The 12,692-nt window shown below is 35.3% G+C and overlaps 1 protein-coding gene across 3 annotated transcripts in view; it reads right to left on the bottom strand.

Annotated features, from left to right (window-relative positions):
• Positions 1-522: 522 nt before the first annotated feature.
• LOC117410466 (ERO1-like protein beta) overlaps positions 523-12,692 on the bottom strand; it is a 53,325-nt gene continuing 41,155 nt past the window's right edge. For all 3 annotated transcript variants that reach the window (XM_059025428.1, XM_034921662.2, XM_059025429.1), the window contains 7 exons: positions 11,825-11,851; positions 9,150-9,242; positions 8,806-9,052; positions 7,646-7,715; positions 7,421-7,507; positions 6,716-6,849; positions 523-3,576 (listed from right to left, as the gene is read on the bottom strand). In XM_059025428.1, the coding sequence (XP_058881411.1) occupies positions 3,516-3,576; positions 6,716-6,849; positions 7,421-7,507; positions 7,646-7,715; positions 8,806-9,052; positions 9,150-9,242; positions 11,825-11,851 (719 nt within the window). In that variant the 3' untranslated portion in view covers positions 523-3,515. The remainder of the gene's footprint in view (positions 3,577-6,715; positions 6,850-7,420; positions 7,508-7,645; positions 7,716-8,805; positions 9,053-9,149; positions 9,243-11,824; positions 11,852-12,692) is intronic.

Below are 12,692 nucleotides of genomic sequence, written 5' to 3'. Positions count from 1 at the left end.
TAAGCATTATATCAGTAATAACCCAGTTTTAATGATGCACTCTGTTTGTATCTCTGTTTGTATAATTGTTGCCTTGAACTTCTGTAAAACAATATCTATATAAATCTACCAACAAAGACCATGTATTTCCAGACAACATGTGGTTTTCATGTGGAACCGACTTCAGTTCTTTGTATAATTACAAGCAATGGCAAATACCATTGTTCTAATGTAAACATGCCTAGTAGCAGAATCAGAAAATGAATCCAAATATTTAGTTAAACACATTACAACTTACCCTATAAAAGCTTACAGTCCCATAAATCGCTAATGCTTTGTAATTTGGGAGTTTTATTTTAGCCTAGAAAAGATACAGTTTGTGTTGTATCCCAGCATTCCCTAATGCGGCAATTAATTCTGCCCAATACCGCACTTTATTCTATAAACTTCATGCATTGAGAGTCAATGTTAATGACTGGATAAAATGAAACCACTGATTTATTGTTACACAGTTCACAGCCAAGAAATTAATGACAGACACACTTCAAAATTTTCAACCAGAAATATTTATTTCTCTCTTCAAATAAATACAATTGACACGTATACACAACAATTAGGTGTGATTCAACATGTTTTGGCTCCTAAAACATTTTACATTTACTCTTTTACAAAACAGTAAAAGATTAGGATGGATCACAAATTAAAAAAGGCAAAATAAAGAGAATATCCTGCGCATAGAGAAAGTCGAAGATAAAATCCTACAATCAATTTTGTCACTGTGAGAAAGCACTTCTTTTTTTTAGCTCAAGGCAGACAGTGGATTGCACAGATACTCTTGTGGTTAATAGTATGTATTTCATACATAAGAGAATGCAGTACTACAGTTTGCAGGCTTTTCTGTTCTGAACAGCCCACAACTTGCTTTCCACTTGCTAAGCAAAAATGAAGGATCAAAGGTTTAAACAGAAAAGAAAAAAAAAGTTGACTGACATGGCACACCAATTTCATAGGCAGCATGTTATTATAGGGAATGTAAATAAGACAAACTCGAAACGCTCAGTAAATTTAAACACCTCAATCAAGTGTCAATATTCAAACAAGTCTCTGCATATGCATATTTCAAGCCTACAAAGTAAACCATACATTGTTTATGGACTCGGGAGTACATGGCAAGTTCCTTATTCTTATTAAAAAGGTGCAATCCTTCCTACAATAGCCCCCAAATGCAAATTTGTTTAACTTTCTAGATTCTTTTCACTCCCAAGCATGTTTTGGTTCTGAAAGTACAGCTACCCAGAATTATTTATAAAATAATTTTGACACATACTCCTTTAAATCTTACCAACCCAGTTGATATGTACGCTGCCTTTATGGAGGGTTGACTGGTGACTCTAGTCACTTGATAAAGCAAAATGAGAAAAGATCCAGTGTGTGAGACTGATTTTAAGATTAAGTCCAGACAGCTCCTGCTCGTTAAGGTTTTAGAAGAGCATGACCATGAATATTATCGAACACACCAAAACATTGCATCACACAAGCAGCTTTGCACCTTTATGAGAACAAGTTGTTCTCCTAAATTTGGTACAAGGACAGTAGCTGTATAATTAAAATGTATACCCAATCTGCCAATTACTTACCAAATAAAGCATATTTGAGTCACTGTCATACACACACACACAAACAAAATTAACCTTGGTATACCTATTTCAAACATTTGATCCAGGAAAACATGCATTACTTCTTTTATATTCCTGCCATAGACTAATTCGGTTCCAGTCGTCACCTTATGTAAAGCGTGTAAAGTCAGTTAGGCAGGATTACCAGACCACTCAACAGCTTCATGTTATTATCTCTTCTGTATAATCCCAGCGTCTAAGCGCTAAAACTAAATTCTGTCTGTCAAAGATTGGAATGTGCGATCATATATAACTTTAAAAAGGGGTAACTCACAAAATTTACTTTCAAAAGTACAATGTCCTCCTTACTGTAGGTTTGTCACTCAGCCAGAGGATACATCAACAAACACTATTTCCTGGAAGTGAAAAGGGCAGCTTGTTGTATTTAAAAAATCCCTGTAATGACTTACTAATAATGTCCCATACAGTAAAGGAATGGATTAAATAAGTCTATGGATATATTATCAATGTACACCCCTATTCAAGAAACTTTACAAACATTATGACCAATAAAGGATTTGTAAATATCTTTTAAGGTTACATAAATAGGTGTCTATGCTCCTACAAACATTAATATAACTGAAAACAGTTTTTCATGGCTTCTTACAATTCTATGTCTTGCAGTCATTCTGTAGATAACAGCAGTCGCTTTAAAAAGAACACTTTTTCCCTTTGGTTTTCTGTATGGTTCCTTATTACACATTAACTGGAAGAGCACGGCAGCTCCAATTAAATGTGAATTCGGGTTTGGGTTACGCATCAAAATAAAGACATCAAAAGCCTGAATGGCTACCAACTTTCCAAAGGGGATTTAGCTAGCAAACTCAATGGGGACTGAATTCACCATCAAAACTAGTAGTTGTATAACATATCAGAAGTGTATGCTACATGAAATAAACTTGAATAAATATTTTAGAACCTTCCATTATGCACAGGAACATAAATGTACATTTCCAATCTCTGAGCAGCAGTCAACATTAAGGGTGGGGAACAGAACTAAAATTGGCAAACAACTAACAATGCACCAAAAAGAAACGGGGGGGGGGGGAGAAAACAGATAAACACAATCTAATATTTGTGGTGAATCTTATGCTTGTATCAGTTGCATCAGGCTAACAATATTTTGAGGTAATACAGTTACAATTTGAATTTTTCACAGTACAACTATGGTCAAAAGTTTTGCATGTTACGTTAACATACTGAATTACATACCGCTTTGTAGTTTTCCATATACTTAACAGAAAACTGACAAAAACTGTAAAATGTGACATTTTGAAATCTAACATGAAATACTGTACTACTATGATGGCTTCAGGTAGACTTTTGCAGTATCATATATGTTCATAGTTTATTATTATTATTATTATTATTATAATTATTATTATTATTATTATTATTATTATGTCTCAATCCTAAAATTCTAGGTGATGCAAAACTTTTGGCCATTGGTGTAGATTCTCTCTGAAGTCTAAATTGAACTTGACCCACCAGAAATTCTGTAACAAATTGCTTAAAACAAACATCTTTGTAAACTTAGAGAGCATCTAGTGAAAAAAGGGGGGTCATGAACACAAACCAAAGTAATACTTATCTATCTGCGTAGTGAAAAATAACATGGTCCTTCAAGTATACCCAAATGTTAAAACCTGATCTGGAACTTTTGCTACAAAATGCAGTGTTTCTATTTTTGTGTAACCTGTTTTTAGGATTCACAGAATTTCTGGAGTTGAGGGTTAAACAGAAGTACTGTAGATCATTACGAAGTATTTCCTGAAGTGGTCTCATTCTGGGGGAAATGCCAAAATCAAACAGACTATCGCAGTGTCCACGGTCAGTCACCACTGTGGCTGGCAATGTTTGTTACCTGTTGTCCTGCAGAAGAGTTTTGAAATTCTGAAGCTCCTTTATACTTGTAGAAAGCCTAGAAAAATGAAACAATATTAGGTTAAAAAGTAAGATTACTGGAGTAGTGCACAACATACTGCAATTCTGGGCCAACATTTTAAACAAGATGTGTGCTGGTGCAAATATAGTTTATTAAATGTTTAATGTGGGGGACTTAGGACTAATATCAGTTTTAATTGATGAGGTTGTTACACTTGTATGTTTTGTGATAATGGCAAAAATCTGGTTCTGTGGTAGCTCATGTTACAGTGCCTATAGTAAGTATTCACCCCCCCTTGGACGTTTTCACAGTTTGTTGTGTTACAACCTGAAATCTTGATGCATTTAAATGGGATTTTTTTCCTTTGATTTACACAACCTACTCAACACTTTCAATGTGTGAAAAAATGGGGGGGTGGGGGGTGGGGGGTGAAAAAACAAATCAATTAAAAATAAAAACCTGAAAAAGTCTTCATTAGATAAGCATTCACCCCCTTTGCTGTGATACTCCTAAATAAGCTCAGGTGCAACCAATTGACTTCAGAATTCACACAATAAGTTAAATCAAGTGGTTCACATGATTTCAGATTAAATACATTCAAAGCAAAGATACTACCATGAAGACCAAGGAACTTTCAAAACAACTCCAGGATATAGTTGTGGAAAGGCACAGATCAGGAGAGGGGTATAAAAAGATTTCGAAGGCACTGAATATCCCTTGGAGCACAGTCAAGTCGATCATTAAGAAGTGGAAGGTATACGACACCACCCAGAATCTGCTTAGAGCAGGCCATCCTCCCAAACTGAGCAGCCGGGTAAGAAGGGCATTGGTCAGAGAAGCCAGCAAGAGGCCAATGACAACTCTGAAAGACCTACAGCGTTCCATGGCTGAGATGGAAGAAACTGTCCATGTGTCAACAATAGCTCAGGTACTCCACAAATCTGGCCTGTATGGAAGAGTGGCAAGAAGGAAGTCATTTCTGAAGAAAAGCCCATGTAAAATCCTGCTTGGAATTTGCAAAAAGGAATGTGGGAGACTCTGAAAAGATGTGCCAAAAGATTCTGTGGTCCGACGAAACAAAAATTGAATTATTTGGCCTAAATGCAAAGCGTTATATCTGGCGCAAACCCAACACATCATATCACCCAGGTAACAGCATCCCTACTGTGAAGCATGGTGGTGGCAGCATCATGCTATGGGGATGCTTTTCATCAGCAGGGACTGGTAAGCTTGTCAGGGTAGAGGGCAAAATGGATGGAGCTAAATACAGGCAAATCCTTGAGGAAAACCTGCTTTAGTCTGCAAAAAACCTAAGACTGGGACGGAGATTCACCTTTCAGCAGGACAATGACCCCAAGCACACAGCCAAAGCGACACTGGAGTGGCTTAAAAACATGAAAGTGAATGTCCTAGAGTGGCTCAGTCAAAGCCCGGACTTGAATCTGATTAAGAATCTGTGGCAAGACTTGAAGATTGCTGTCCACCAACGATCCCCATCCAACTTGACAGAGCTTGAACAATTTTGCCAAGAAGAATGGGCGAATATTGCACGATCCAGGTGTGAAAACCTGGTAGAGACTTACCCCAAAAGACTCACAGCTGTAATTGCTGCCAAAGGTGGTTCTACCAAGTATTGACTAAGGGGGGTGAATACTTATCTAAACAAGACATTTTAGTTTTTTTTTTATTTTTCATTAACTTGTTTCACAATAAAAATTATCTTGCCTCTTCAAAGTGTTGAGTAGGTTGTGTAAATCAAAGGAAAAAAAAATCCCATTTAAATGCATCAAGATTTCAGGTTGTAACACAACAAACTGTGAAAACGTCCAAGGGGGGTGAATACTTACTATAGGCACTGTATGCTTTTGCTAAGCAGATTCTACAGTATTCCATTTTACAAGAAAACATGAATAAGAGAAGCAGCTCAGTGAACACTTTTTGCTTCTTTCTAAAGGCTGGTTTACACTTCCAACTGTGACCCAATTTTTCATCTCAGTCAGTGGTCGCCGACGGTTGGAATGACATCGTCCGCACTGCCGCAAGCTGCGTCTTTTTTGAAAAGTTGTACGGCCTTTTCTTGTGTGTCTGCGACAGCAAAACGCACAGGGTCGGATGATGTTGAAAAAATCCAGCATCTTTCGCATGGTCACAAGCCAGTAAAGTGCGATAGAGAAAGTTTTTGAGGAACCCAATAAACATAAGAAACAGAACAGGATTTTAAACTTGCCTCTAAACTGAATGAAATTAAAGTGTAACCTTTGCTAAAATGAATATTGGTGCTTCCATAGGCTACCATGCCCAGCAACCACTTGCATAATAATAATAATAATAATAATGAATACAATGTATTTTTATTTGTATTATTGGTTTTCTTTTTATATATTTGAGTCACTAATAAGTTAACGTCGCTATTTATTTTCTGTATGCAGTTACTTTCTCCATCAAATCAGTAACGTTGCTCAGCTGTTCAATATGACAGTATGGAGAACAGCTGATTAGTTTTACTTGTTTGCTGCTCATAAAAATATATATGAGCCAATTTACATATTCACTTCATTCATGAGACGGGCAATTTTAAAATCCCGTCTCAAAGTGTCGCGGGATTGTGGAGCCTGTTGGCAACCCTAGTCACAAGTCGACACGGCAGTAACGCAGACTGGCTGAAAGTATGACGACAGGTACGACCACTTTGTTGCGTCAAAAAGTCTGCGAACTCGGGGGTGCTTCAGTCCTTCTGGCGCACCCGTAGAAGTGTCTGCAGCTGACGTACGGCTTTTGTCTGCGAGAGAAGTATAAACCAACCTTAATGGATTTCGATTGAGAAATGCTAATGTTTTGGTGAAACATAGTGGACTATGACCACTATAGAAGTTCCCAAATGGTATAAGAAAAGTTTATATAATATTGCCTACTGCATACAACAATAAAGAGGGCTATCAGGAGCTATGAGTTGGGGTGTAATGACACGCTTGTTAAAAGGAAACATTTCAATGAGATACAGGTAGTATGCATTTATACTAAACATACACATTTTAAAATAATTTGGGGAACAAAAAAGTAGCAATGTAGAATTTATGTCTCATAAAACACATCTTTTATGATACAATATATAATGTAAAGGAAATATAACAGTAAATTGTACAACGTTTTTAAAGAGTGTTATAATTATTCATACCTTCCAAAAGCATTCAGAAGACCAACAATTTCCTGACGCGTGAGCTGAAAGTCTTTAGAAGTGCTGTTCTCTGAAAGATTCTTGATTTCTTTTTCCGAAAACAAAATCTTCAGTGCTGTTCCCAAGCCCTGGGTCTGGGAGGAAAACAAATACATGCATTGCGATAAGGTTTCAGTACAATGACTCTTTACTATCATGGCTGAAAATATCTTGCGTAATGGTTTCTAATTGAACAGCTCGCATAATAAAGCTACTTTCATTAAAATTAGAATTACTCAAGTGATAAAATGTAAATATGCTCTACATACAGCATCCATAATTCTACTACATATAAAAACATTAAAACATCTGGTGGGTTTTTATTAATTTTACACTTATCACCCTCCAAAAATGTAAAATTAAGCACATTTTGCAAGCTAAACCAGTCTGAACAGTGTGAAAAGTTATTGAAAAATGGGAAAATGTAAACACCTGTTGCCAACCATAGTTTGAAAACAGAAATGTTACCCTATATCCATGCATTTGTTTTGTTTTTCATTATCCACAATAGTCTTGCTACGATTTGGATTTGACCAGGACAAAATACAGTTTGGAATACAAGACATTTCTGATACCACATACAAGCACTGATTATTAGTGAAGCTGCATGTACTTATCATAGATTATAAATACATATAAATGAACTGTGTAAAAGAGATAACATACCTGAAGCTTACCCCACAGCCGACAACTACTACAGCCAACACAGTCCATTATACGGGATATATTTTTAAAATGGAGCCTGAACTCTTCCTAAAAAAACAAAAAGGTGATTAATGACCTCAGTATTCTTTTTTTTAAACAATATGTGCATGTATTTTTAAAAATGCAAAAAATGGTGCAATAATTAAATAAATGTCAAAAATATCCAAGTTAAATCAGTGCATTTACCTTTAATATTTTTGCTTCTTTTTTGCCTCCAGCAAACATGGATTTCTCGTCAAAATGCATTGGGAATGCTCTATTGAAAGAAGCAGATGTAACTTTCATTAGAACTACAGTACAGAATGTAACATACTCCTTTTCTTATGTGAACCCAATATCCTCTCGAGAACATTTAACCTTTTCAGTGTCCGTGACGACAGCCCTCCTCATTTTTCCGTCTCCTCCAATAGAACCACATGTTCCAGTCGTGTAAAGTTCTGTTTTGAAATTGGTCACTGGGATCTTATTCGATTTCATTTATTTATTAGAAAGTGATGAATTAAAATAAATCAATACAAATAAGGATTCTGCTTCAGAAGACATTGATCCCACTTTTATATTTCAGTTAATGTTATTATAGTAGGTCAAGTTAGTTTTGTAAATATTATAGGTTCTCAATCTTTTCTAGGATCCCTCTGAAATAACTTTGGTCTGCTGTGACCCCCTTGTGAAATACATCAAATTGTAAAAATCTAGAACAGTAATGTGTGAATATCCAGGGATGGAAATGAGATTCCTATTGCATAACGCTTGATCCAGTCCTGGTTTTACTATGAGTTTAAAAGACACATCTGAGCTTGTTACCTATACACTGTGGCTAATCAAGCTTACTTCCATCCCTAATATCCATGCATGTGCATATACACTGTATGAAAACAAAAAAAGAAAAAAAAAGTGAAATGCAGGAAATACAATTGTGAAGAGATTGTGTCGTCGACACCCCTCCCCCTATTCCTTTCCCTAAACCTTTCTTACCTTTAAAATTTCCAACCCCTATATTATATCAATAAGCTAATGTTATTTGCTTGTAAAAATGCTAATTATACAACAATGTAAAGTTGTAATTGTTATCATGGCACACTTAGAGGAGTAGATTTTAATTTACTGTGACTCTGAAAAGGTCAAACTATTTATTGATAGTGTCGCTTATTCAGATAATTATTTGAATGTCAAAAAAGGTTAATTAATTTGCAAATATAAACTAAGCCTTATTACAGACATTAAGGAAACATTACTCCTGTAGTCCTGCTTATCAGTGCAAAATCAAAATCAGCTACTTTGTCCATGAATTTCTGTAATTGTTTTACCAGGACAATAAATACATAGAAAGGTATTTGCCTCCTTACTTTGTCTCATTAAAGACTTGCAAAAGTAGTTCCTTTGTAGCTGCATCTTCCTCAGTATTGCCGGTATACAACTCCACAATCGTCCGTTCAAAGTATGGTGCTACTTTGGACAAAGCACGTAACTCTATCAAGTATAAGAAGTATAGGTTTTTAAGTCTTCTGGTCCCCTCTCCTTTAGTTTCAACAGGATCAAAACGGTGTCTGAACTCCTTCACATTTGTTCCCCATGTGGTTTTTCCCCAGCCCTCTGGATTTATAAAAAGAAAAAAAAATGTATGTAGCATATGCAAATCATAAGAATAAAAAGACCATAGAAAGATAAAACAAAGGTTATTCTTTCTTACCATCTATCAGATATTTGGCACAGAGATGTATGTTGATACTTGTGTGGAGCCCAGAAATTAGTCTATAAAATACTCTTTTCTCAAGACACAGACCTGTGTGCAAAAAATAAATAAATACATTGAAAAGTGAGCTATTTATCCTAATACCACTGTTTTATTAATAACTGGAATACAACTGTTTAGTTTAATGTTTGTTTGCTTCAGAACATTAAGTATTTGGTTAAGGCTTCTGAATGTAAGTTTTAAAAAAATGGGTTTAATTAGGCTTTATGTTTTTAAGGTCATTGGTGGGGCACCCTTCGTAAAAATACAGGGTCTGTCACAATACACAAGTAACCCTCTATGAAAAATAAAGAACTGGGAAATCAAGTGATTGAAAAGAACATCACAGTTCATACATTCACACTGTATGAATGATACAATCTTGAATCATTCATCATATGTGCGAGACAACACTCCTCCTTACTGTCACTACTAATATAAAATCAATTACATAAAATAAATTAACTAACTACTGTGCTGAGGAGTCTTCTTTCATACAACTAAATGATAAACTGTGTGACACATTCTTAGCAAATTGTCAGTTTTGATTACGTACATGTATTTATTTTAAATGTTTTGCAGCGCTCTATTCCATCTACCAGGGGTGCTTTACTTGGATGTAGATAAGAAAACAATATTTGTATCTGCATCAGTCATTGGAAGTTACTGTAACTTGTAATGTTAAAATCTAATTCTGACCAAACATGGGGCACTCATTTGTTTGGGATTGTGCACTGAACAGTTTTAGCTCCTTTGCACAATGGAGCTGTTCATGTTAATGTTCTGCCTGTAGCTGGTACCAAGGCTCCACCTTCATGACAGATAAGTAAAGTAGATCTAATGGATATATTCAAATCCACAGTCAATACAGGGCTGACCATTGTTCCAAACTGTGCAACGTGTTCTTCTGCATGCATATATCAGTCAAATAATGTCAAGTTTAAAAACCTTTGGAATTCAAAAGCTTACGGGCCAAATTTGCCACTGTGGACACATAGTACATTTGCTATGGAGTGGAAAATGTAGGTCTATTGTAGGTTTAAAATATTACATTATTATATTCTTCAGCACAAATGACCCTATTTTGCTATTTTCTGACAATTAAATAAAAAACTAAACTGTTTGCAGTGTGATCAGGAAACTGACCTCCAACCTTATTATTCTAGTTTTTATAATAAATATTTCTGTGTATTCAGAAACATGGACAGATTATTATTATTCTTTTTTAATAAAACAGTTTACAGCAGCAGTACTGTCATAAGAAAAAAATATTATTTAATGTCAACGGCACTTAAAATATTGCTTAATACAAGCAAATGAAGAAGTCTTCAATTATTCCTAAATATTTAATGCTCCCATCACATCATAAGTGCTGATGGAAATTTGTTTTCTAAATGCAAGCGTAACAGAACCGCAGTGCAAAGCCAGCAGAGTATTAAAGCATAAGTAGCGGGGTTCTGAAAATATAACATTACACGTCCCCATGAGTTGCTACAACTGTTTAAATAATGGACCTGTCATTTTTCTTTTCATTGTTAACATCCTGTCAACTTGTTACACTTCTAACTTTAAAGTCTGTTGTTTCAAAGCTCTTTTAAAAAATGGCCGCTCTAGTGCACTGGGGTTTGAGATCTGTCCCTCTAAATCCCTGCAGGGAACAAGTGCTCTGGCTTTTCTGTTCTGTGCCACATCATGGATCGTTATTGCTGTGCTACCTGTTTGACAATGTGGGCAATAATCCTTATTCCATCAATGCACTAGAGCAGACATTTTGAAAACAGCTTTGAAGCAGACTTTAAAGCTGTAAGTGTAAAAAGTTATCAGGATGTTAAAATGAAAAGAAAAATGACAGGTATGTTATTTAACAGTTGTAGCAACACGTGGGGATGTGCAATGCTATATTTTTCGGAACCCCGCTACTTACTCTTAGTAAAAGTCAGACTCTTGAAGTATTCATTTTGCCTGCTCCAATTGGGCTTTTATACGTTGTAATTAATCCCAAACATTGTAATGCTTTGTGAAATTAATTCAGCAGGTAATATGGAATTTGTAATTTCAAAAGTTTTTTTCTATTTAATACAGTTCACTTAAACAAATGCTGTACATATAAAATAAATGCCCATTAAAAGGCTAGTATTTTTCCTGTACAATGTTCATTAAACTTATTCTTCCAAGAGCAGCCAACTGCGCATTTCTTCTAACAGCAAGATGGGATTAAAAAGTAGAGCAAAAATGTTTTCTGTGAAAAGTATCTCACCACAGCCAACATAAAGCCAATGTGGATTGTAATTGTATTTAAAATAAAATAAATCAATAAATCAAAATCATGATACCTGCTTCTCAAGATACAGAATTTAAATCTAGCCAGCTTGGTGTCTAGACTGAAAGAGAGAATCACCATGACCTACATTTACAGTACGTAGACACACAATGTTCATTAATCGTTTTAGAAATCAGGCAAGGGATTTTCAAGATATAGCCAATCAGATAACAAGGTGTGATTACTGTGACAAAGTAGGTAACCATGACCTACATACACAGTACATGAGATGACTTCTTGTGACACATGTCTTTGTTTCATAGCCCAGTCAGATCAGAGGAGTTACGAATCAGTAAATCAAAAATTAAATTACCTTCCAACCAGATGTAGAAGTTCTCCCCTGTGTAAATAAAAAAAAAAAAAAAATCAGCAACAGTATTTGACTTCTGGTTTGGATGACAATTCCTATACAATGGAAATAAACAATAGGTTAATAAGTTGGTTTTTAAATGTTTTATTTATTAGCCAATGCGGTGGGGGTGGGCTAGTGAAAGGTGGGGCCCGTGTGGGTGTAATGCTTTGCTGAATGATAGGTTGGTGAACAGAGGACCTTCATCTCCTGCAATTTTTGTTACATTATACTTAGGGCGTCTGATTTTCAGGTGTAAATTTTTCCAAATTCAGGTGAAAATCAGGTGTATTTTTTTATATATAAAATCAAGAAATACTCAGGTAGAAATCGGGTTTTATTTAGAAAGACATAAACAAATGCTTAAGCACAGTGTTGACAACAAAGTTGTTGTCAACAGTTTAAATCCCCAGCGTATGTATTTTTCCACACATTGGGGTATGCAAACTATTTTTTTTTTTAAATAAATTTAGTCGTTGCCAATTATTTTTATTACACTATGTAAAACAATTTTTGTTCCTGGGTAGTAAGTGTTATTTCCTAATTACTTATGCCTCAAAAGTATAGAAAATGGCTATTACTCCCCACAAACTTTGCTTTTGTGACCAGGACAGTGATATTTTGAAATTTACCTATTTCCAATGAGAAAACGGGCGAATCTGTGTCTTTTCGTTCACATATAGTCAGAAAAAAACAACACATGAATCCAAATTAACATGTATTTATACTATAGTAATACAAAAATGACTACAAAAGATTTAGAAGTGAGTAGTTTTTCGAGATTTACGATTATACTGTAAATCACTTTCACGAATCAGCCCCCAAATGTAGT

Source organism: Acipenser ruthenus, chromosome 6, assembly GCF_902713425.1.
Source record: "Acipenser ruthenus chromosome 6, fAciRut3.2 maternal haplotype, whole genome shotgun sequence".
NCBI lineage: Eukaryota > Metazoa > Chordata > Actinopteri > Acipenseriformes > Acipenseridae > Acipenser > Acipenser ruthenus.
The sequence above is the reverse complement of the archived record's forward strand: the minus strand, read 5'-3'. Positions and strand labels throughout refer to the sequence as shown.